At 35.5% G+C, this 27,024-nt stretch overlaps 1 protein-coding gene across 1 annotated transcript in view; it reads right to left on the bottom strand.

Moving 5' to 3' along the window:
• Positions 1-2,381: 2,381 nt before the first annotated feature.
• Positions 2,382-27,024, bottom strand: part of SNX29 (sorting nexin 29) — a 79,321-nt gene continuing 54,678 nt past the window's right edge. The window contains exons 16-17 of the mRNA XM_042864370.1: positions 15,784-15,923; positions 2,382-4,271 (exon numbers count right to left, since the gene is read on the bottom strand). Of these exons, the coding sequence (XP_042720304.1) occupies positions 4,142-4,271; positions 15,784-15,923 (270 nt within the window). The 3' untranslated portion in view covers positions 2,382-4,141. The remainder of the gene's footprint in view (positions 4,272-15,783; positions 15,924-27,024) is intronic.

The following is a 27,024-nucleotide window of genomic DNA, read 5'->3' as shown; positions in this document are numbered from 1 at the left end:
GAAGTATCTTCTTACTTTTGAAAAGAGATTTTATAAACAACTGATGTTATCTATAATTGGACAATAAAAGTACAGTTAGTACAGAGTAAGATATCTGCAAGAAATAAATAAATGTACAACGTTGGAGCAAGTTTTTCATCTTCCATTCAATATGTGAAATAGAAAACAAGTTAGCTGATATTTGTATAATTTGTGTGTGTAATTTCATACATTAAAATGATTCTTTCAATACATAATACTAAGAAACTAGTAAAAGGGCTAAATATTCCATCAAATTAATATTCAAGGTAGTAATACAACACGTTGACTGAAATACCCTAACATACAGAAAAGGAGAAAAAAACCTTTATTTCTTGAGTTTCTATTCTTATTAAGCAACTGCTCCACAGATTTCTCTTGGGAATTATAAGCAGATAACTGTATTTCTATCCACAGGTATAGATTATCTGCCCTCAGAATTACTAGATACTGGATGAAAAACGTTTTGACATCACAGATGTTGTGGAGTGTGATGGTTGTACCTTTGAAATGGCATGAAACTTACAGCAGAACTGTGATTTTTGTCCACTTTGAAACAAAGAGAATGACATCCATATCTGAAAGTATTAATAACTGATTCTGTTAACAAAACACCATCTTCTTAAATCACTAATATGTCCTGATGAACAGTATCATTAGTTCACTTGGAGCTCACTGAGTCTTACTTATTAGCTTGCTGCTGAGTCACTCAACTCCATTTGCTAGCAGGTTCTAATGAATTAATTTAACAGCTACCATGCTGATGTAGACACACCAATATACACACTGTTTTATAAAATAAAACAAGACATTTTCTAACAAAAATACACGTTAGCACAATTAGGTCACAATTTTGAGCCAATGGTCTTTAATACCGTTATGTCCTTTAAGTACTTGTAGTGATTCAGTCACGATGGCTTATAACTTCAAGCAGATTCTATAAGACAATACAATTTGATTTCAACTACCACATCAACAATATATTTCAACAAAAAGTAACTGGCTTTGAGATTATTAATTTTTTAACAATATGTGACTTAATGAATGTATCAATGTAATACTTTATAACTACGCCAATATGTTGCCTCATTTAAACCTTGGAATTTATTTTTATTATTGAAAAACTTGATTTAATGGAAAAAGCAAGGTCAGTATATTGCATTCTCTCTATAGAGTGACAGAATCTCTAAATAAATGAAATTCTGAAAAAACATGGTCAATATTTGGATTAATACTGATAGATGATTGCATTTGCTAAAGATCCAAGTCTTGTCCACCCTGATTTTCTTAGAAAACTGTTCCTTTTGTGTGCGACAGCAAAGCAGCATTAAAAAGTAATGCCATTTTATTTTGAATAGACTCTAAAGGTTGCAGATGAGCAGCCCTACTAACTTAATATATCTAAAGATAAAATGAGAACGAAATGAAAGTGATACTTCAAATTTCTAAATGCCACACTGTAGGCTAAAGCTTGAAGGAACAACTGCTGGGATCAGACTGGCCTGGGTCCTGCATTGTGTGTTCACAGAGACGTTCAGAGCAGGCAGAAAGACCTGGCTGAACCCATCAACTCGCTGTGCAGCAGCCACAGACAAGATCTAAGGACTTAAGAGCACTCAGCTATTAAAAAAATATGAGACTTGTAAAAAAACAATAACTATATGCTACAGAAATGACAATTACACACATGGAATTAGGTGACACAAGAGAAACTGGTACAATCACCCAGCTGATAGAATCTTTGCTGCAGTTGCAGCTATTTTACATGAACAATATATTGGAATCCTTAATGCCAGCAAGTCATCCTTTGTTAACTGTCATTCCTGATTTTGATGAATAAACAAAAAAAAATGGGATTTGTGACAGAGAGTTGTAATTTTATAAAAGACAGCATCTTCTGTTCTTCGTGTTCTGAGGTGCTAAAAATTTGAGCATGCATGTTCCCAGGCATCTTTTCACAGTCATGCAAGTATTGCCTTCCCGAAGTATCCAAGTGAGGTGGGAAATCTGACTTGTGAAGAAAGGCTTAATTCAATTATCTTGAGATCAGATAAGCCACAGGTGAGTATTTAAATGGATTCGTAATGCACCCACTACACTACCTTATATCACAAACACTATTTGCAGGCTGTAATCTTAGCAGCAGATAATTCAGGTGAAGTTAATAAAGAACAAACTGTACACAGTAAACAAGTTCAGAATTTTTTGTGTAATCTACATACATTAAAAATTCATAGAACTAGAAAAGAAATGAACTAGTTTTAAGAGTCAAATGTAGATCCAAGAAAAAAATTCCTCCTTAGCAACTAGAAAAGAAAATTAAATCTGGATTGTGCAAAATGAGTTTTCTTACCATTTGCAACTTTCGGAACAAGAAATCCTTTAATTTGTGAATTATTTCCTGAAAACAAAAACAGCTTCAAACGACAAACAGGTACATTACAAAGGATTTAAAAACATGCTTTCTTTCAGATTTGCTTGCAATTCATTGCTAATGTGGATGTGTGTCATATTTGTACTAACCAAGTCTCTGTTTTCAGAAAAGTGAATTCAGATTTGTTTCAGAGTGGGACCACCATTACAGCTGCTTTTCCTTCCAATGAAGGCAAAGCTTACCCTGCCAGCATTGCATCATACTGAAGAGTTTGGAGAGGTTTTGGCTGACTTGCTACTGGCTTTTCTTCCTTCTTCAGTAAATATTTCAGTTAGACAAGACACCAACAGTAATGCATCTTTTAATTAAAAAAAAAAAAAGGCTATTTTCCAAGCTGCACTTTCAGATTTTGTATTTTGATCCAGCGCACAGACACTACTTGCTGTTCTTAAAGCACTGATGTAAAGAGTCTGTTATTAATCATCAACATGACTTTTTTTTTCTTGCAGGATAACGTTAGATTTCAGTATCTACTGATGTGAGAATAAAATTAATAGATACTAAAATGACAAAATACACAAATTTAAATTAACATTATTAAAAAACAAAACTTCAGAGAATAAGGATGTTCTTACACAAAGGAAAACCAGAATACAACTGACACACAATTGACACACAATTGACTGCCTACAGCAGAGCAACTAATGGATACTGAACTGGATTCCAGTTAATCCTTGTTTGAACTTCCATCACTTGTAATAATTCTTGCTTTTTTTTTTTTTTTTTTTAGTTACTCTTACAGTATTACCATAGCAGAATACTGTTCAGTGTCAGATGATTGGTAACAGGCATAACAGGCACTTTCATTACAGGTAATTCTTAATTATCACCACGTGAAGTGTTCTACAAATGAAGAGTATTAATTCCAAACTCACAGTTAATATGAGGGAGTGCCCTGTAGCAACAGTAAGAAGCTAATAACAAAGTATAACCCAAGACTTGAAAACACCATTTTGTACCATGCTGATTTTGTGGTGGTTTGCAGGAATTAATAATATTGCACCCAGCCTTAAATCAAGACTGAAATTTCACTTAAAAAAAAATTATGATATCTGATTTTAAAGAATTACTTGCCACAAATGAAATCTATTGAAAATATCAAGCTAGAAACATAGAAAAGCTGTTTTTCCAACTGTACCATTTTTCCCTTGTCATCTACTTTGTCAAGTTTTTAAAAAACCCAATAATAATTTACAAAAAAAAACAACACAACAGTCTTCCCAGTCTTTCTATTTACAAGAGGTTATAAATTAGTGAGGTCATTTAAAGTACATTTTACTGACATAGTAAGTAGTGATAAACATAGCTGTTCTTTCAAGGAAAATTGTCGTGATATAATACTCATGTCTGAACCAGAAAAATGAACATGTGCAAAGGAAGACACAACAACACAAACAAGGAATTTGCTTGAACAGAACAAAGGAGAATATGTGCATTGAAGCTTCACAAAACAAAGGAAATGCTTACAAGTGTGGTGAGCCCTGGTGAAGAGCCCTCATTCTGAGAAAGTGATTACTGACTTCTAAAGAACTTCGTCAAGATACGACCCTTAGTAATGAATGTCTTTTTCAGGATTTAAGTTGATGCAGCTGTAGTCTCTTCAGGAGCTTAAATTATAAATACAAGCTAGGAAGGAATCACAGAGCAACTTAAAGTACATAGTGCCAATATTCAGAATTAGAAAAAGGGTCAAAGATCACCGCTTTGAGGTTCCAGACTTCGTGGCTCTCTTTGATGGCTGCGAGACAGTTTTGGGAAGCGTGTAGTCACTCTCAAGCAACTGCTTTTGCTTACTGCTTCTCCAGAAGGTGGAACATCACTAGGAAGAAAATAAAGGCAGTTTTTTAATAAATTATATGCAAATTATTCTATCATCATTTTGAACATGAAAAAAGCAGATGTTATGACTGCCTGGCACATCACTGAGAAGTACAGCACACATCTTCAGCTACACAGAACTAAATTCTTTCTACAGGTATCTCAACTTCAATTTACAAATGGGCTCTTTCAGTAATGAGAACTAGTAGAACTTCCAATTCTTTACGGAAGGTTGCAAATTACAAGATAAAGCATTGAGCTGCAGTTCGGAAATGGTGGAATAAGCATTTTGAAGTGATAGAAGTACAAGCACAATAGACATAAGCTTGGATGATACTCTACTTAACAATCCTCTAATTGTGGATGGATGTATCATTATGCGATGAAGAACATTAGCAATACATCCCTGTTGGGAATTCCTGCATCTCTTCTGACCCACAACAGACTACAGCCTTACATGAATGAGCCTTTTTGAAAAGACTCTGAGAAATACATTAAGCTCAAGAACAAACAGTAACATAAAATTCAAGCTTACCTAGGTGATATTCAGAGGCTATACGCTCCTCGGAAAACTACAGTATAAAGGGATAGCATTGTACTTTTGCCATTCTCTTAGAAGACTTCAGATGGTTTTTAATTACGCTGCTTACATACAGACTAATACATAAATTTTGCATTTTGTAAGTCATCTAGGCCGTAAAATTACACAGCATACAAAGTCAAGTTTATTTTTATAATTTTTTAAAATTAAAAGTTACTTATTTTCAGATTGAGTTAATAAGTCCAAAAGGGAGGAACTAATCTTCTGCAGTTCTTGCCATTTTAAATAAATACAGATCTTTTAAAAAACAGATTACCCTGTGTTCCCTTTTCCTGCAGTGACTGTCCTCACAGTTCAGACAACCCTGAAAAAGCCATAGGCATGCACAGACTCCACTCAAGCACTCTGTACCCCTCGTGGGAGAGATCATAGCAAGGCAAAAGACATTAACAAGGCCAAGGGTCAAGTGGAAATTTCACTTGCAAGAAGCAGAATACTTCCTTGAGATAAGAGCAGCTGTATCAGTGGTAGCAATTAGCTTTGGAACTACAATGCACACATTCAATGTTATTTACTTCAGTAATAACAATGTAATTCAGTACGGAAAAAAAATTGTCCAATTTAGATGATAACATTAACAGGAAAAAAAGAAGGATTTGTAATAGTAGTGTATTTCACTTCTGTAACTTTCCTTGCAGAATAGCCTAAAGTAATAGTTAAAATAGCAAGGTAGATGATTTTTCTGAATTAAAATTCACTATGTTCATGAAACAGAGTCTTCCTAGGCAACCAGAAAGTCATTGACATAAAAAAAAAAACGAATGAAGTAACTGTGGCATATATCCTCCTTCAATAACAAGGCTAACAATCTAGATCTTTAATTCTATATTTTCTCTTCAACAAAATCAAATCTCTAAAAATTTAGCATATGTTACTAATTTTTGGTTGCCAAGGCTAATAGGACTTCCAACCCCATGGTCCTGTGATACAGTATTTTGAAACTCAACACTACTTTCTAATTTGCTACAGAGAACTCTGATCATGTGAATTCAATTTCAGCTGTGCTCATTAACATTCTTTTAGTACACGAATATTATTATTCAGTGCTTTTATATTGTTTATAAAACTACTGCCATGCATTGTTTATTCTCTAGTGTTTGTAGTACAGCACAGAGTAGTTTCAGAGGGTTGGGTTTTTTTTAACATATGCATTTTGTAACATGTAGATGTATCCTTGATATTTAAGAGCTGCTATAACTGAATAATTTTTTTTCACCCAGTTTTCTCAAACTAAATTAGGTTAATTTACCAACAGGATGCTGCCAATAGCGTGTTAGCTTTGTCAGGTCAACAGAAGCTACTTCATGGCTGTACGGCAGTTTGTATTGCAGAAGAAAGCACAGTGTTACGTGCAATTTCTTTAAATTGGTGATGTACTTCTCTGAAAGGACATTTTAATACTCAAGCTCCTCCTGCTGGCATGTCCACAGAATTACATGGAAAATGACTTTTCCCCTCTGGAGAAAAAAATACCATTAAAACGAAAAGTGAAAAAGTGAAAAATAAGGTCCTCTAAAAGGATGAGATATTCATTTATACCAGTCTGTCTTGACAGGAATACTTGAGATAATAACATGCTTAGGATGAACACTGATGTGTGTAAAATAAAAAATTGCAAGTAATTCTTGCAACTTAAATGACAGTACTTTCGAAGTAAATTCATCAAATAGGAAATTACAGCTGATTTATCTTAAATGTATAAGCAATTTTTTTTTTTTTTTTTTTTTTTTTTTTTTTAAATCACCACAGTGGAAATTCCAAGACAAATCATTATGTCATGTAGATTTAAATAAAGCAGTTTATAACCAAGGAATTCGATCTCAATGCATCCAACACAGAAAGACAAACGGAAGCTTAAAATGAATTTCAGCTGTTATTGGCCTGAAACATTCTCATGGAAACAGAGGCTAGATGGTGAAAAAAGGTTTGGAGTATTAAAAAAAGTCATACGTTAGTAAATATACATCCTAAGCCCCTTCTCTTCCACACTACTCCAAAAACCAATGCAAGAACTTGCCATTTAATTATTGCTCATTTCAGCTCTAGCTTTTTACTTTGAAATTAAGATGCTGAATTTCAAATAACACCAGCAAGTTTAACTACTAAATTTGGGAAAAGAATGAACAACCACCCCCCCCGAACCCATGGCAATAAACTAGGAAGTAAGGACTACTCTTTCATTTCCATCCAATGTCAACGGATTTAACAATCTCTTTCTGGCCACAGGTCAAATAACCAAGTCTCTGGCACTACATGAGACACTTTTTCAAACCAATGGACTGATATTCTGTGAGCTCTTGGGAAGAAGTATGAGCACATTAAAACGCTCCTGCCAGTACTTCTGGCAAATACAAATGAAGATGAAATACTTGTTTTGAATTTATTTTTGCCAATCTGCATTTGGAATTGAGGAGGAAGGAATAAACGTACCTGTATGCAATTCTTTTTGTTCTGTTACCTTCTTAACCACTAAAGTCTTAACAGGGTTTAATTTTGTAGGCTGAGATTGGCAGTCGTGCCAGAACCTGTTCGCCATGCATGAACCTATTCAGCCATAGGATACTCAAGTACTGAAGGCTCAAGTTCTCTGCATTCTCACCTTGTCTCAGTCTGAAGAAAAAACGCAACCAGCTGAGAATCAATTCCTTCTTCCCACCAGGTCATTGTTTAGAATTTCAGCATTCCTGATTGATCTGCCTCGCATTTGCTTGCACACCAATCCTGTTGCATTGATTTTGTCTAGGTGTCAAGTTCTGCCTGAGGTGCATCTATAGAAAATAGCTTAAAATTACTGCCTTTTTAATCAGCTTCTAGTTTCTTCAGACCCTTTCATTAATGTCTTAACTCTACGTGCATCAAAATGTAAACCCAGCTTTCTGTGTTTTTCTTTACATACATAGCACATGGAACAGCAGTATTCTCTTAGATGGCATCACATAAATATATAAAGAAATGCATCTTCCGTCTCGTTTTCAACTCTTGAATAATGGTGGAGAGAGAAGTTTCTTATAAAAATAATATGCATGGAATTGGAATTACTTTTTACCAGTCTGAGATCAGAATAGAGTCTAGTAATAATAAACGCATCCTGGGAGCACAGTAAAGCTCAGGATCAAGCTGCTTATTCACATGGAAATACATCTCTGGAAACAGCAACAATTGTAGTAGTACCTGATGCACCTCATGAAGAATGGCATTAGCAGGCAGAAAAATCACTTAACTTTCTGTTGACAGTTTCTTGTGGGATTCATGTTTCTGTGCTCATACTATATCAAAGACATTTTTATTAATCAAACAAGAAATAATGCTGATCTGCCAGTACAACATATCTCAGCTCCTTCTGCCAATTACAATCAGCTGTAACATCTGTTCAGTGACTAAGATTGTGATTTAAAATAATTTTATATACTTTAGTAACACCTACTAATCTGGTTAATATTTTTTTCCAGTTGCTGAAGCATAACAAATTGGAGGCATGTTCTTGTCATTATTCCTGACTTCGCAGAAATTAAATTTAGCTCTGAATGAGAAACATGATCTACACTTATTAATATAAAAGACTGTGTTTGGAAGTTTAAATAGTCAGCTATTATCAGAAGAGATATAAAAACATGTATAAAATTGTTCCCCTACAACATGATATTGAAATTTCCGAAGATACCACTACAACAAAGATGTCAGGTTAAATACTGAACAACAGCTCCCTTAGAGTTTAGGTCTGGATTGACCAAGAAATTAAAAACATCAGTTCTAGTATTAGAAAGGAGCAAGATGATGGAGAATTTTTATCTTGGAGCAGTTTCATTTTGCAAGCAGCAGGAGAAAAGACTTCTTGTAAGATGCCTATACAGCACATGCCTATGGTTCCCCTTGGCAATGTTACGGTACATGGCCAAAGACCAACAGGCTATGCTGATACAACGAAAAGACTATTTATGCTCTTGATAGGTGATATAACAACTTGACTGCAGTAACAAAATCTATACATGAAGCATTTCTTCCTTTTAGACATACAGCTGCCCTGTGCCTTGAGAAACGTGGGCACAGGAAATTGCTGGAGTCATGGAATCACCAAGGTTAGCAAAGACCTACAAGATCATCCAGTCCAACATCCACCAATCACCAATAGTTCACTAATCCACATCCTTCAACACAATGTCTGAACATTCCTTGAACACCTCCAGGCTTAGTGACTCCACCACCACCTCCCTGGGCAGTCCATTCCAGTACCTGACCACTCTTTCAGAAAAGCAGTATTTCCTAATACCCAGCCTGAATCTCCCCTGGTGCAACTTGAGGCCATTCCCTCTTATCCTGCCACTATTTACACAGTAGAAAAGGCCGACCCCAAGCTCACTACAGCCTCCCTTCAGGTAGCTATAGAGAGTGATAAGGTCACCCGAGCCCTCTCCAGAAGGAATAATCCCAGCTCACTCAAGTAAGGTCGGTGCTCCAGATCCTTTACCAGCTTTGCTGGCCTTCTCTAGACACGCTCCAGGACTTTGATATCTTACTTGCAGCGAGCAGCCCAAAAAACTGAATGCAGTACTTGAGGTGTGGCCTCGCCAGTCCTTAGGATTGAGATGTATTTGACTCAGCTGTAGAAGTGAAAACATGATAAAATATTCACTCTGCCTGACAATGTAAACCAGTCCCATTTAATTTTCATGCGGTCATGCCTAGCTATTCTCAACAGCTAGTGCTTTGGGATTTGTCTTCTTCATCTTTAGAAGTCTTCTACTGAAAGACTTTAAAAGAAGTAAGGCATTCAGAGTGGTTCAGTATATTTATGACTTACCCAGAAACTGTAATAAGACTAATAAATTAAGTCTCTTATAAAGAATTTATGAGTTCTTACAGCTTCAAATCAAGTTCTAGAAAAGAGATTTGAGACATGGATTAATAAGAAAGATTCTTCTGCTCATTATGCAGTTGCAAAATAAACAATTTTATGCAAGGTGTTTATGAGGCACAGATTTCTAACATTTTCTACAGGGAACAGCAATTTCTGCAGACCCACACATTAGGGGCTCTTTTTCCCAATATATCAAGAACTTTACTGAACACTTAAGTATGACTGCATTATACTTAAATCTGAAAGTAAATTTTCACAGTGCCCCAGAATAATCAATTGCTGAGGCACTGTGTCATTAATCATATGAAGATCTGAAGAAAAATTACTCTGGTATGCTCCTGGAGACAGTGATTTCTGCATAGACATCAATAGTTCAGGTCATTTTACATTTTTTGAAGTGATCTGTATCTAATTTTGATCTAATTCATACCTACAGAAAAAGGTATTTGGATGCTTCTGAAGCACTCCCAAGAATATTCTTAAAAAATTAGCAACAAGTACTTTCATTATTGATATTTCAATGGGGACAAGTGATACGACATGCAAGTATAGACAAGCATATACACAAATGGACAATAATTACACCAAGTTGTTCTAGAATTCTTCTACTAACTATTCATGGATTCTGCTATTATCGCAGCAGTGCAAAATATAATAAGGTACATCATAAAAATAGCATCTGAAATACAACCGAATTCAGTGGGCCCTGTTTAGAGCTGAAAGATTAACAAAGCCAAGAAAAAAGGCTACCACGTGATGTTTTGAATTTCCACTGGTGGCCTGTGGCTAATTCATGCTATTCTTGCATAAAGGACAACTGAAATATTTTTCAACATGTCTTCAAAATGAGGAAAAGAAATATCCCACCTCCTTCTGAAAAGTTAAGCATAAACAAACTGGTTATGGTCTGGATTAAAGCCAAATACATATGCAAGTATAAGGACATCTCCCTCATGAAGACTATTTGCCTTGTCTATTTGAATGGATGCATCCATTTTTCCATTACAGTGTTGCACAGAAATGAGAATGAAGAAGCAATGGAAGACTGCAATGCAAGACATATAAACAGGTTTTTCTAAACCACATTTTCTCAAGTATTCATTACCCCTTCCTGCGCAAAGAGAAAGGAATAAAGCTTATACTTCCATCTCTCAGCAAATTCTCTTCAAAATATTTTCATCTTTGAAACAGTAACTAAACATAATCTCGGTTTTATACCCCTTACAGAATACTTTGTTTTCTTGAAACTGAGTGCAGAATATTTGCTACACCAGACGTCTGCATACCAACATCCTATGTGGAGTTGAATCTTTATCCCCCCCGGGTTTATTTTCAAACAAAAGATGAAATACCTTCTGCATAACAGACAGTAAAAAATTCTGTGTCTACCCTAAGCCTCATATTTTGCTGTTATTTCACCTACCACAGCCATTTCCAATTAAAAAAAAAAAAACAAATTGCCATTACTTACATGAAATGGCTTGTTTGCTGTGTGCACAAAAGACACGCATTCTTTCCTACTGTCGTCTTTTTTACTAACATACATTCCCTCCATTCATTCCAACCTGGTTCAAGCTCTCTCACCTCCGTTATTCTAGCTCTACTCATTCATTCTCTATTCCCCACATTCTCCAGTTTTATTTTCTTTATCAATTCACATCAACAGCCACAACACCCTACTGCCCAATACTTTCCCAACTATTTTGTTTGCTGATAATTATGCTTGCTGCTTCTCTCACACTCTTGTGCTCAGTTGATACTATCTAGCAGATTCAAACCTAAACCTCTGTTGTCCGTAAGTCAATCCTTCCTACAGCTCCCCATCTAAATCAATTCACTCCAGCTTTAAAAACCTACACATCAACTCATCTCTTTCAAATAAATTCATTTATCTAACTCATATTTCAGTTTGCTTTAATTTCACATTTTCTTTATTGTAATATAGGCTTCGGTTCCCTGTTGACTCAAGTTTTCAACCACATTGATCTCATTCAGAAAACCTGCTGAGTCTTTCATATCTTTTATTCTATTGCCCAAAATAAACTTTGTGAAAGCTACTAGTTTAAGGCAATTTCAGTACTCTTCTGCAGGCTGTAAACTCCACTTCAAAGTTCCTGCTAGAAAAGTCACTGCAGTTAACAGAACTGCTCCTCTGTCTATATGCACTGTTTTCAAATTAAACAGGAACCTAAATGCTGAGCTGTGCACTCTAACATGCTATGAAAATGACACCTGCTTGCACATAGAAATCTGCATTTGGTTTCTATACGTCATTACTTATATTAACCAGTGTTAATAGAAGCATATTGATACACAATGCCTACAAGAAACATACATGAATTCTATGATATATAGAATAACTTACACATAAGTATCTAACAGCATGAAAAGCAATCACATGACAGGAAGAAGTGTATTTTATTTGCTCTTAATTTCACTTTGGAATATCATGCCACTTTATCAACACAGATAACAAAAAAAAAAAGTAAGTAAATTTGCAGACCTTAAGTCTGAACCAACTAAGAGGATGCAGAACAGTTACTTACCATGTGGAAAAGCACAGCAGATTTGCAACAAATGCTACCTGATAAAGACCTGACTGACTTTTTCAGTGACTATTCAAGTTTTGAGTTTCCAATACGTTAGAGCCAGGATCAAAGTTCTATTTCACACAATCTGTGAAGTCCCGGAAAATTCAGATTGTTAAATTTCAATCTATTTATGGAAGGTGTTGCCATGGATTTTTTTTTTTTTTTAAAGATATGAGATTTTTACTTCAACGATCATCAGCGCTTGGCATCACAGTTCTGCTGAAAGATAAATGCTGCATAATGTGTCTACATGGTTTTATGAGTAGATCAATCAATTAACATGGCAATAAATTAGCTTCATTACCATGTTTCAGGTATTAGGAGATGCTTTACCAATTAAAATTCACATACTTAAGCAAATGCTAGTCCCATTTTCTTCAAGTAAATTATATACCTCTTTATCAAAGTACATGCTTACTGTTACAGAGCATAAAAGATTTGCTGAAGCGATACTGAACTCAGTGCCAAGCTGGTAATGCAGGCTGTCACTTCAAAGGATGCAATCAAGTGAAAATTTGCCCACTGGCAAAAGTTTAGGACCTATAAGATGAACAGTCATTTATGCTGTTAGAAGCCACATGTAGGTGCAACAGCTTTTACAGATATCCCATCATCAACTCATTTTTTGAAAAGTTAATTTGTTCATAATTGCATTTAAGATTTCCTTACATCCCACTGACATTGTTTGCAGTGCTTCAGGGTTAGATTACAGTTTGATGATCTTTATATGTGAAGACATTAGCGTCTGTGTATTCAAAAATCTTATTTAAAATACTATTCCACAAATGTTTCTGTGAAGAGATTTAAGTTCATCCTTCAACAGTGCCTGTGTCTGCTGTATAATAAACTATATCCTGTGGAGAGAATCTATTGAATGAAATATTAACTGATAGGCAGCATATTTCGAAAGTAATTTTGAAAATGTGAATACAGACATTTGCATTGACAAAGCAATAAGGCCAACTAAGTGGCACTATTCTTATTTGAATTATTGTTTCTATTATTTAAGAAAAAGCTCTAGAGAAATAATACACAGACGCTTGTTAAAAGAATCCTCTTGTCATGTCAGGATACGAAGGAATATTCGAGAACCTGCTATAATTCACTGCTTCAATGAGAATTATGAAATTGACAAAAAAAATTCCAAAAAGAAAAGGTAGTGCCCTTGAATGCAACCTGTGGTATGGCAGGAATAGCCATTGTATTTCCTAATCTAATAGTCTCTGGTTTGAATTATTGTTCACTTATATCTTACTTTAATACTCATTTTGTCAACATCTTTATGATCCCCTGAAATGCTAAGCTAACAATAGCTAATAGCTAAGCTAACAAATGCTAAGCTAACAATAATGCTAAGCTAATAATAAACTACTCTGTGTACATTTGAAAACAAAAAACATAATTTATTACAAACCTTGAAATTGAACATGTTGAGGAGGAAAATCTAGCCTTGACCAACATGTTACTCTGCTTTACTGCTTGTGTGGAATGAACAAAAGATAACATAGGAGCTTAAATAGTACCTGTTACACTTCTATTCAGACATTATCAATTTCTTTTCCTGCTGCACATGTAAAACAACTGATTATTAAATGAAGTTGATGAGGAATTATTTCACTACATCTCAGAACTGTATAGAATAATCTTAAAATGAAATATAATGGGACAGGAAGAAAAATAATTCGAGTTAAAAATTCAATTGCAAATGTATTCTGAATTTGCCAGCATGAAAAACAATTTTAAGATGACTGAACAAAAAGCTGTACATGGGCCCATTGACTAAAAGCACTCAAAATCATTTCCATCTTTATAGCCCTCAGTTTGATTCTATAAAGTGAGTTCATAAGGTGAGATATTTGACTCTACAGACATCATTGTGCCATTTCTGACAACCTCAAGGTGCCTCCTAAAATTGATCCTGATTCTTCAGAACCAGAAAATACTTAAAATACAAAAGCTACAAAATAAAACTCAGCATTCCTCCATTTACCTATGCATCTTTTAATAAATACAGCTTTCTTGAAATTAACCTTAAACTTGAAAATCTAAAACTCTTCTGCATAAGACCATGCAAGCACTCCATTTAAGTATGCTCCCTTTCACTGAAATGTTTTCAAACTTAAATGGATCTTGATTTTGAAAACCAGCCTAACCACAGAGGCACAGAGCCTGTGTCACGGTTGTATGATTTTTTGTTATCGGCATTCCACATCATAACATCATGTAGAGCACACCATGAGTTAAAGAGATAATGCTCCAGTTCTGCGGATTTTGATTTTTTCCAGGCACCTTTCACTGCTCCATTTCCATTTTCTGTTCAGAGGGAAAGATAAAGATAAAACTGCTCACAATTCACAAGGCAGCCCCTTCTGCTGCTCGTCTCTGCAGTGCGTGCTCCCTAGCTGTCTCGCCCTTAGCTTTAAGAGTAGGGACTTTGCTTTTGGATACTCTCTCCCTCATTTTATCTGATTTATTAGCTTCAATTTAAATTATACGGGATCATATTGTGTTATTGCACATTCTGATATCATGTTTAGTAAATTAGTTTTCTCCGTTAGCTTGTTGCCACTGTTTTGTTTTCAAGCCCATATCCCTGCCTTTTCTCCCCCTTTTCACCCTTCCTCCTCCCCCAGGGCGAGGGTCCGTGGGTCTCCATGCCCCATTAGTCATGGAACAGAGCCAAACTGGACCTGAAACCATTCACAGCCTGTACAAACTTGTGAAGAGCAAACTTACTACAATGCCTTACTATGAATAGATTTAGCACACAGCATACAGAAAATCTATTAGCAAAACTTAATGTCACTTGCAAAAGCAAATTTGCATGAATATCAGTTTTTAAAAGTGCTGTACATAGTTCTTTACAGTATTTGTAAATCACATGTTTATAGCAAAACAAAGGTTTAATGAACGATATCCCAATGTGACTGATTATCAAAGGGTTTGCTTTCAGGTTATTAGCAGACGAGACTGTGTTAAATTATTTCTGGACACATTCAAAGTTAACACCAGTGAAGTCAGAACATACACTATCAAAGTTCACCTAGAAAGAATGCAAGAGCTCGACTTTTTAATTTGGTAAGAACACACTAACAGTGATCCACCCTCATTCCTCAAAACTGAACACAAAAACACAAAACCCACAAAAGCAAATCAAAACACAAATTTTAAAGCCCAAAGAGAAAAAAACTGAAAACATGCACTTTTTGAAAAATCTGCATCAATGCATATTCTTCATGTTGAAAGATTTACACAGTGATTTTGTTCAAAACTGCAAATAAAGAAAAGTTAGCATATACATCATATATTCCTTTAAGTATAACAGAAGCATTTATAATTTGAGCAGATGCTGTGTATCAGAAAAAATAAGTAACACTGTTTTGAAGATTTGGGAGATGTTGGAAGTATATTTTAAATTGTGCTGAAAAAGGCTAAGTATTTTCTTGAATACTTGACAGATACTTACACAAAAAAGGGCATCAGCTGAATTAGAGTCTCTTTTTTGGGATTGGCTGCAAATTCTGGCACAACTTGAATAACTTTGTTCATTACATTCCTTAGGTAATTTTGCAGCTGTTTGCGACGCTCTTCTACAAATTTTGCATCCTAAAAATAGAAATAACAATGTAAGCAGTGCAAGTAATTTTTTTTAATTTTCAATTCTATTGTATCAATAATAATTGCTCTAATAAGCATCCAATTTAATCTTTTGATGATCCATGCACATTCTGTTTAAAGAAATATGTTGGTGATTTCTAAAAACATGCAAACAAAGGAAAGAACACCTCGACCCTGCACTTGAATAAAGACAGTCACATCCAACCTAGCAAAAACCCGTGTCACAAAAACAACCACTGATACTGACTTCTCTCCTTGGCAGAATGTCTCTTCTGTGAGCCAAAATTCTTTTTCCAATAGTAAATCTGCAAAAATCATCAGGTGCTGCAGGCATTGTGATCACCTGGTTTCAATGTCACAGTAAGGTCTTTGGAAACAAAGTCAAAATCACAATTAGCTGCAGTTCTCAAAAGAAGAGTATTTTGTAGGATGCCTGTTCAGCCTGCATTATGTGCGTAAGAAATATGATTGAAACCATTCTGTGCTTCTTGCAAAAATAAAAAGACAACTGAATAATACAGCGCTGTAAATACAGTTGACATGCCACCAGAGAATTTCAGTATATTAAAAAGATCAAGTCACGCAGGGGATACAGATTTGAAGATTACTCCTTCCTTGGAAAAACAGACTAATTCATCATCGAATCAGGGATGCTCCTTTGAATTCAGGACAATCACTACAGAGTTTCTAGAACCCTTACTAACATTTTGTTCTTGTATCTCATTAAAAGTATTGCCATGACTGCCAACTTCTATGAGATAGAATGAGAAAAGATTCTGAATGGCATTTCCCAAAGTAGACCTTCAAATTCAGAGTTACAAAATCCACCATGTTAACTGAAGCATATTTGCAAATATTGGCAACAAAGACATTCTAAAAAAGCGTAAGTTTATTTTCACCTTCAACACTTTCTCTTGACTTTTGTTTGCAGATGAATATTTAACAGCCTGTAATTGTAATTGCTGCAGACGTTCATTTTACAGGCATTAAAATGCTACACAGTGCTTCTTTAAGTTCATAAAATTCTAAAGTATATACAAATATACTTTTTTCTTCTATTTTCTAGACACGAACTTCTATTGATGACCAACCTGATTTGACATTCCAAAGTTCTATTAACACACAGAAGAATCGAGATCAGTAGAGAAATAAGAAAAATGAAAGCAAACAAACACTACCACAACCACGTTATACAGTTCACTGTTTCTTTTCCATCTGTTCCATTATTTTTTTCAGCAAGTTTGCTACATTCATGCACATCCCCCACAGGTCATGCAGCAAATATTTCTGGTATTAAATGACTTACTGAATAATGAAAAATTAAAGCAGCCTGAAAACTCTTGGAAAATGATATTTCATGTAGAAAAGTTCTGAATTGTTAACACCTCTGCAACCCACTCTACAGTCACAGCCCTGCACCCTCAACCTAGTACAATCACTGCTTGGTCAGAACAGAGCAACAGCTTGCTCACGCCCAGCAGTACTAATCAAGTCTGGACAAGAGTGCAGAACAGAAGTCTACACAAGCTGTTGGGAAACGTTAAAGCAAAAATTTTTACATGTGCTGACACAGTAGAAATAAATAGAATGTGAGGAATAAATAAATCTAGTCAATTTTCACCAAGATACTCATTTCTCCTGTTCTACTAGTTCTCTGGCTAGCTCAAGGAGCAACTTTGCCTTGTTATCTTTTCACTCAAAGGATTTCAATCTCCACACACATCAGTCAAGACACTGATTTGCTACTACCAGCTGCATGAGGCAGAAGACAGCAAAGCACGTCACAGGGTGTCCCACATCAATCTCAAAAAAAAGTTTTTGTGAAACAACTTTGGTACTGAAAGCCACAGGAACACCAAATGATACTTGGCCTCAGAGAACATTTTATATATGGAGTAATCCTTTCCCCCGCTCTGTGTAGTACAGAGACGTGAGGAGCATCACTTTGCAAGCCTGCACCCAGTACTGAGGCAGCCTCAGGTTTGATCCCTTCCAGTGAACCAGCCTCATCCCCCACTGCACTTTCTTGATTCTGTTATCATCACTTCCCTCAATATTGTTTTACCAAAGCCCCCCAAATTTTTATTTATTTGTAATACAATCATTAGCAGTTTTTCCAATTAGGACCTTTTGGTCACAAGTCCTCAACAACATTATCTGTGGGGAAATCATTTTAATTACACTAAAATTTGTTCTTATGCAGAATCCGCTTTCTTTAATCCCACCTGTTTGCTGCACATGTATTTAAACAAGTACATTCCCTCTCACAGGCAGGACCACTACCTCAGTTATAAACACAGGAGCAAAATGCCAAATGCAGGTACTTTCCATTGCTCATCTTAATGTAAAACATGTCACTAACTACAGATAATATCTGCACAAAGTCTTCTAGTTAATCGGCCAGAAGATGCTCGGAAAATGCATTTTTGCTATTTACAGTTGATCTAACCAGAGCTCATAACACAGGTTTTTTTTTTCTGCCATTTCTTCATGTGAAATACTGAAAGAAAAAAAAAAAAAAAAAAAAAAAAAAAACAGAAAAAAAAAGCCAGGAGCTATACTCAACCTTGAAACACAGTTAAAAAAGCTTTTAGCCTGATCTAAATTTAATCTCCAAAATAAGCACTGAGCAATCTCGACCACAACTTTCTTTACCATGCCCACTTTCCTCATCAGAAACAATGTAATCTAGGATCAGAACGATGTAGATGCACATCCGTACTTTGTTACCACAGGCTTCACAACAGCAGATTGGCTACTCAGAAATTACTTTGTCATCGTTACTGCCAGTTAGAACAGTGACCAAGAGTTCTTGTCACAAGCCCATAAATAAAGCAGTTGGTAAATAAAACACATTGGACCCAATTATCTAACACTGACAATTTAGTATTTCATATACCCACTAACAAAGGATATTTTTACAAGCAATAATTAAAGGAAATTAAAATTAATTAAAAGTAATTAAAAGGAAACTAAATTAAAGCAGTAATTAAAAGGAAAAAAAGGATTTTGTTTCGAACTTACTAGTGAAGTAAAAATACTTTCTGTGGCAACTTCGGCGATTGGACATAAATTTATCTGTCAAAACATGCATATCCAATGACACAAAAAACAGCGAGGATCTTTCTCTAAGATTCAATACGTTGCACGTGCCCGATCTGCCTGTAATCTGGAGACGAGGTCTTTTGTGTTTTTTTTTCAAATTACAAACACATTTACCCTTGCAAAATCTCCAGCATTTCACAGATTAAATGTTAAACACTTTTTTTTTTCTTCCAGAAAGTACATACATGCTCCAGTACTAAGTAAAGGAAGGCATTGTCTCACTGACAATGTTACTAACATGGTTCAAAAAGAGAGCTGCTCTCAGGAATATGTACAGTTATTACTAAAAAGATCTGAAATTCAAGAGAAGCATATAGAAGAAAATGAATTAGTAGGATGAATAAATAGTAGGTCTTCTCACTAACAAGGAGAATAAAGAACTTCTTGAATCATCAAACATCTTATTTTCAAAAAAGACATCACTAACAGGAGTCAAAGAACAGATGATAAAAATAAATACTTGAGTAATGGCAGAATTTTTTTTTTTTCCCCCTAAAAGTACATACCAAAAATGGCACTAGAAGCATCCTCACACATATTCAGATCTTATACCTTCAGGAGCTTAACTGTTTACAGAACACAAATTATATATCACTTGAAATTATTACCAAAAAAAAAAAGTTACTTTATACTAAGCTTTCTTCATTTCTATGTAGAACACAGCGGATCCTTCCACAACCGCTTTGGGAACATTCATTTTTAAGCACTTTCTTCCGAGCAACAGGTACAATCTCACTAACTGACTAATTGTAAAACCAAAATGCAAGGCTAACTGGCCCTTTCAGTTCTGCTAAATGTGTCTGGTGGTAAACTGAATGTTCCCTCCAAACTTGAAGAAATTTAACTGTTCCACATAAAACATCTTCTAGTCTGTTCTTGATCAGCCCAATCCTTAAATCCACAGAACTACATGGGGCAAAAGGGTGTTCAAAGCAGACAAGAGCTCTGATTTTAAGATATGAGATTTCAGTTCAGACAAACTCTTCACACGCTCACCTATTCTATGGACAGCTACTACTGCTCTTTGTAAAGATGCTGAATCTGACTTAGAGCTACCTTTCAGACAGAGACTGTGTTCTGGCTGAAGAGAAAGCCTCACATATTCAGTGCCACTTGAATTACAACTCACGACAGCATCCAGCAACTAGCTGTGACTCATTTATATAGAAAATACAGGCATTCTGACTTAAGTCTATATGCATCTTGGTCACATTTACCATCAGTTCATATAAACTCACACTGCACACAGATTGTTAAATGAGATCTAGCACAGCAGCATAAACATTCAATTTGTAGGCATATTTTACAGAAAAATGAAACTGCTACGGGTTCTGCACAATTACTCTCCCAAATTATTTCCTAGCCCACAGTTCAACAGCATATATTTTTTCATTAACAGTTCACAAAATTTCAGTTAACAACCAAAATTGCTTCAGATTGTAGATGCATTAAAGCACATCTGGGAAAATACATCATTCTTCTCGTTTAATTTGGAATTTATATCACCCACAATATTTTATGAAATTGTTTTTGACTGAAAATTTGCCAAATTTCTGCCCACAAGACACCAGTACCAAATTACAAATTTCTAAGAACAACATACAATATAAATCTTACAGACTGTCAAAAGACATTAAAAGATTTTTAAGCTTTAAAAACAAGAAGCAGAGCCTGACATACCAAAATTAACGTTACTGTGTTTTGCAATATTTCATTACAGGCCAAGTTAACTCCAGCTTGCAGTTCAAATCATTTCACACAACTGCTGGTCTTTCAATAGACTGCTATTATGTAGCAGATGGCAAAACACTGATATTCTACAGTGTTAGTGGGAAGCTCACTTAAGGTGATTCAAACATTTTCCATCAACTGTTGAAAATAGTATGATTGCCATGGTTACCTGCCATGATTTAGGGACAGACAAAACACATTCTGGTTTGCTGCTGCAAACAATATAAAACCTCCTGTTTCTGATGCTCTAAATACCAGTTATTATTTAACTTAACCTATTGTTAGTGCAAGGGTTAAAAAAAACAAAAAACACAGCACAGGGTTCAACTCAACTCAAAGTAAATACAGCTTAGGACCTTAACAAGAGCTGTATCAGCCTCTGCATTATCACATCTAGAATCCTTTCCTAAATAAACCAAACAGTGCTATTATAGAAACCCCATGCAGAAATCAGATTATTTTGGTGAACCTTAGTATTTTGCACCAGTTTGGTTAATCAGCCTTTAAGAAGTTACATCATTTTTTCTTCACAAGTTGTACACCTCTAAATGAAGCTGAAAATCAGAGCTAGAATAGGAACTAAATCAACCGCTGATCTACTCCCATCATTTCATTACTATTATGCCAAAATAAGTCATCTTCAAATTATGAAGTTACATTTCCATCCTAGTTGTAAAATCAATTTCTGTACAGCAGAAAAAGACTAGCATTGCAAGACAAAACATGAGCACAGAATGCATGGAATTACCAGAAGTGACTATCCCACTGAGTGACTTTCTGTACATTTCTTACTCAATGAAACAAACAGGAATTCAAGGGGATAAGATACAAAGAATAAATCAAGGAAAATCTTTCTTTCCACTGGAGTTTCTACGTGACAGTAATCATTACCCCGGATTTCTCTTACCAAAACAGCTGACTCATTTTCAACTCCACCCTTCTACTCTACTTCATTTTACTGATCCCAGAAAGAAAGCAATCCTTTTAGATAAGTAATTTGACAGCAACACTTTCATTAGCACTTCTAATTGCTTGATTTCTGGGACATCTCCTACCACATTGCACAGAGCTGCCCAGTAAAGCCCAGCTTCACTGCAGATGACTACTTGGTCACCAGAACAGTTGCAAGCTCTATCTATACCTCACAAAAATGTCAATTTCCTCCCCCCCCCCCCCGCCACGTCCCTCCCCAAGGTAATTTTTGAAAGAACTTTTATTTTGAGTAAGAGAGTAGTTTATATATCACTGCATGACCTAACTGGCCATACTAAGGTTTTACTCATGCTTTCTTAGAACATATAACATGGCTGATTAGATCTTCTCCAAGCACAAGCACGTTAATAGATATGTGGAAATGTACTTGAACCGTGAGAACTCCACTAGCCCCATAAAAACAGCTAGAATTCCTTTTCAGGGTAAGCCTGGAACCTTAATCATAAGCTACTTAGCATTTTCAAGCAAGCCTGCATCCAGCCAAAAGGATAAGCCTTTTCAAAACCCACACTGAGAAAAAGTGTTTAACGTGAAAAAAATATATATCAACAAAAAAGAGAAAGCTTAAGAACAAAGCCAGAACTAATCTGTTTTCAGTGCTGTGCTTAATTCCACTGCTGGAAACATTCAATTGGTAATGTTATGCTAACAAAATCCAGGCTCATCTAAATATTTTATTATTTAAAAGCATAAATGTTCACTACACGTCTATTTGTAAACTGGTTAGGAATCAAATGTTCATTAAGAAAAACATACAAAACTGCAGCCTACAGCATTACCCCTAGGGCTTATATCTTTGCTCACCTGTTGAGCAGGGAAATTTTATTTCTATTTTCTCCTTAGTCTTAGTATGTGTCAGTCTACTCTTTATTCAGGAGCTTCTAGAAGCTATCAAAAAATTTCATGAAACTGAGACCCATTTTCACTAGCCTATGTTGCAGCAATAACAAAAATGTTAGTTAAAATTCATCTCCTACTCCAGAGTAGATTCCTTTAATAGAAGATAGAAGATACCCTCTAATAGGACCTACTATTGATTCTCATTGCCTGTTTGTTTTTTAATAATGCCTGCATATAAAGATATTTTATAAGGAACAGCAAGTAACACCAAATTTTTCTTTCAGAAGAGATATCCTGCATTTTGCGTGATCTGAAATATTCAGTTTTCTAAAGAAAAATTAAGCTACACCAAGTACTTCTATTATCAGCAGTCCCTAAAATGCAATATACCAAAGTAAGATCAGAATATACTTTAAAATAATACAATAAAGTATTTGCTACAATATTTCTGTAATATAAAAAAAAGATTTCTTCTCTTAGATAGTGATACAACCAAAAAACTGAAGAAAAAAAAAAAAACAAACCTCTTTTTCCAAGTGCTGTACACATAAAAGCTCAATTGCATCTATTTCAGTTAACAGGTCAGAGGATCTGCATGGATCCAGGAATCCACATTAGACACTGACAGTGAAATTGGCTGGATGGACCAGAGACCACTGATCTGACAGTATAGCCATTTATCACTTCCTATAAACTAGGAATGATAATTGCTTCTGCCCTACACACACTATTAAATGTGTCATTGGATTTCAACTTACTTAAGACTCAAAACCTGAAGTACTCTGTAGCCTGCCTTGATGCACACATGGCAGTGAGAGAAAATTTCTAGTCACAGAAAGCTTAAGAATACTCACGCCTAAGATGAAGTTCTTTTTATTTCTGTCAGTATGGTACTTCAATTAAGTTACTTATTTGTGGACTGGATTGTATTAACTTAATCTCCATAATTAAGCACCTTTGTGAACTGAGATTCCCACTTACAAAGTAACATGACAAATGCAAACAGCAACATTTCTTTTATGGTTATAGAATGCCACATTAACATTGTTAAAGAATTAACATATATGGATAAATATGTAAAATTAATTTGAATTCTTTCCTGGTTTGAACACAATAGAAATGGACCCATTTCGTTTCTTCATTATCAAACTAATATAATCAAAATAATCAAGCATGCCTGTCAAATTTATATTACTCATTTTTCAAAAACCCACAAGCATGAAAGTATATGAAAATAATACAGCGTAGTAGTTGAGCTCACTAAGAAGGCTGAAAATTAAGATCACTTTAACAATCAAGAACAATGTAGACCTCAGGCATAGATATTACATCACCCAATAGCAAATTAAGTAAGCATTAATGAAAGCAATCCTCAACTTCAAATTAATTCACTTTTAATTAAGGATTTCCAAAGCTTTCCCCCTTTAATAAACGTGCTCCAATTCTGAAACACCAAAGAGTCATAATTTTCTACTAATTCTATTCAAAGACATCGGACATCAAAGCTTACTCCTAAGAAGTATTATTTGGTCTACGGGCCCAAAGGCATTAGCTAGAAATTTCGCTTTCTCTTTTTCCTCTCCTAAGTAACAGCTCACTATACCAGCGTGACTTTGACTAATTAGTTTGATGCAGGATAGTTTCTGTGGCCTACTAAATCCGATAAAGTACAAAAACACAAACATCCAATACTTCTGACCTCAATTCAAGTCAAATGTACTTAAATTTTAGTATGTCCTGAAGTGCTTTGCTGAATCAGAATGCAAAAACATCCAAGCCTAAAGCGGCTTCCTTCCCTACGACTTCCCTGTAAGACATTATTTTTGAGTCATTCCTTTTCAAGCTACCTGTATTTCTTCTCTCGCTGTCTAAGTACCAGTTAAAAAAACTGCTATCATGGGAATAAAAAGTTGCAAGTGTACAACCAACATATTTTACAAATACATGTATTACAAAACAAACTATTAAAAATTGTAAGTCTTAATCAAATTACTTACAATATAGAAAAGCTATGTACAGAAACATGAGTAACTTCACCGTGACATTTCTTACACGTGCAGAAACAGAACCATTTGCTGTTGCTGCACAAAACGCGAATAAACGGAAGGAAGAATATTTATTCTTGCAAGGACTACTGATAAAGATTTTGCCAATCAGTTGGCAGCAGCGCTGAACAATTATTAGTAGAATACACACAGTATGGAGACCAGAATAAATAAAAATACAAGCTTTACATGCATTATTGTTAATTACTTCCTATGAATTTACTCACTTCAGTAACTACCTCTTTTGATTTGATGCAAAGCAACGCTAATTCTAACTTGCAACATGCAAATTAAATTGAGACAGTTAAGATAATTTTAACAAGCTGAAAGGAAAACATGCATACTTTGTAACTGAATAAAAGGTTACTTGACCAAGGCAGTATTCTTCCACCTTCACTGTTCACTCTAGATGAATTGGTAACATCATAACAACAGTGTTCTGTGCATTAAACTTGTGCCTCCTTAGGTGTTAAGGCTACTTCCTAACCTTACATATCTATTTTGTTGAAAGATCACGGAAATGAATTTTAAGATAAATTATTCTATCTTAAGATAAACCAGTAAAAGGCACAAATACATTAAACAATTAATAAGAATATTAGATTCTTTATTGTTTTACAATTGTTAATTATTTTCAGGCTTCCTTTCTACTTGGTGACAACCATTAATAGGTACTTCATTTTCTCATTCCTTTAAGTTCCCTTTTAGCCAAAAACATTTACTGTCAATTTTCTGTCAAAAACTGCAATTTTGTATTTGAACCTGATCTTCTTGATTTCTACTGCAATAAGCAAAAAAATAAGAATTAAAACTTGTAATTCTCCAGTCTTTTCTACATTACTATCCCCTGCCAAGTTTTCTCGTCAGTGCTCTCATATTTTGCAACTTCAAGTAACGGCTCTGGGTCACTCTGCAGCACAGCATTTGCTAGTGGTCCTGGAGGTTCCCTAAATCTGAGACATATACCTACACACCAGACTTAGTGCAGGTATCAAGGGAGCTGTTGATTAACAGCAAAAGCCTCTTTCAGTGCCACTGATTTAAGGTACATCACCTTCACCAGCCTCACAGTACCAAGCCAAGTGTATTGAAGATATGCAATGAATAGTATCATTCCACTACAAACTGGATGGTTGCAAAAGCTAATAACATCACTGACTGGAACTTAAGAAATAGCCGTGTTTGTGTATTTACACATGGAGGACTATTTATCACTATGTTCTTTTGGCACCTAATAATACTGAGGACTCGTAAGGGACACAAAAGTCATAGACTGACCTAAACTGCAGAGGGATGCTCTTGTTAGTAGAATTTGGCTACAAAACTATTCTTTGGGTACTGATTTCAGATCATATCGATTAATTTAGATACAGGAAGACAGTTAAAATTCCATTTAAAATAGTACAGCAAGCATGAGAGGGAAAAAAAAAAAAAAAAAAAAAAAAAAAAAAAAACTTCAACTGAAATTTAGCAGAGTATCAAAAAAACAACAAGGCAACAATGCCCATGACACATTTTTTTAAAAGTAGGGCAGAAGAAGAGCTAGTAGCGAGTGCTTCTCTTCTAATGTTTATCCTCAATTATTTTAACGTGTTAGATCCCACATACACTTCTCATCCTATACTGGAAGTTCTACATAATTCCAAGACTGACAGACATTCTCAAGTGAGTAAGTTCACTTTACACTGAAACTTAATACATTCCAGTTACTTCAACTTGCTTTTGCATTGAAAGCAGGACCATCTCAAGGCCACTGCAAGATCTCAGAATGTAGTATGTCCCAAATAGTGCTATTTTTGCTGGATCTATTGGACAACTTTCACAGATGCACAGTCCATCTTAGTGCACAAACCTCTGTATTATTCCTAAATGCAGAATCTACTACGACATGGTACAGAAACGTCTACTGCTAGGACAAAAATTTGCCTATCACAGAATCACCCGGGTTGGAAGGGACCTCAAGGATCATGTAGTCCCAACCCCCCTGCCTAGCAGGGCCACCAAACATACACATTCAGATCAGGTTGCCCAGGACCCCGTCCAACCTGGCCTTGAACACGTCCAAGGACGGGGCATCCACAACCTCCCTGGGCAGCCCGTTCCAGGGCCTAACCGCTCTCCTAGTAAAGAACTTCCCCCTAACATCCAACCTAAATCTTCCCTCCCTCAACTTGGATCCATTTCCCCTAGTCCTGCTGTTGTCAGCCCTTTTGAAGAGTTTACTCCTCTCCTGGGTGTAGGTTCCCTTCAGGTATTGATAGGCTGCAATGAGGTCACCCCGCAGCCTTCTTTTCTCCAGGCTGAACAAGCCCAACTCCCTCAGCCTGTCCTCACAGGGGAGGTGCTCCAGCCCCCTGATCATCTTAGTCGCCCTC

This window comes from Lagopus leucura, unplaced genomic scaffold (assembly GCF_019238085.1).
Source record: "Lagopus leucura isolate 7727_CA_CO unplaced genomic scaffold, USGS_WTPT01 Super-Scaffold_760, whole genome shotgun sequence".
NCBI lineage: Eukaryota > Metazoa > Chordata > Aves > Galliformes > Phasianidae > Lagopus > Lagopus leucura.
The sequence above is the reverse complement of the archived record's forward strand: the minus strand, read 5'-3'. Positions and strand labels throughout refer to the sequence as shown.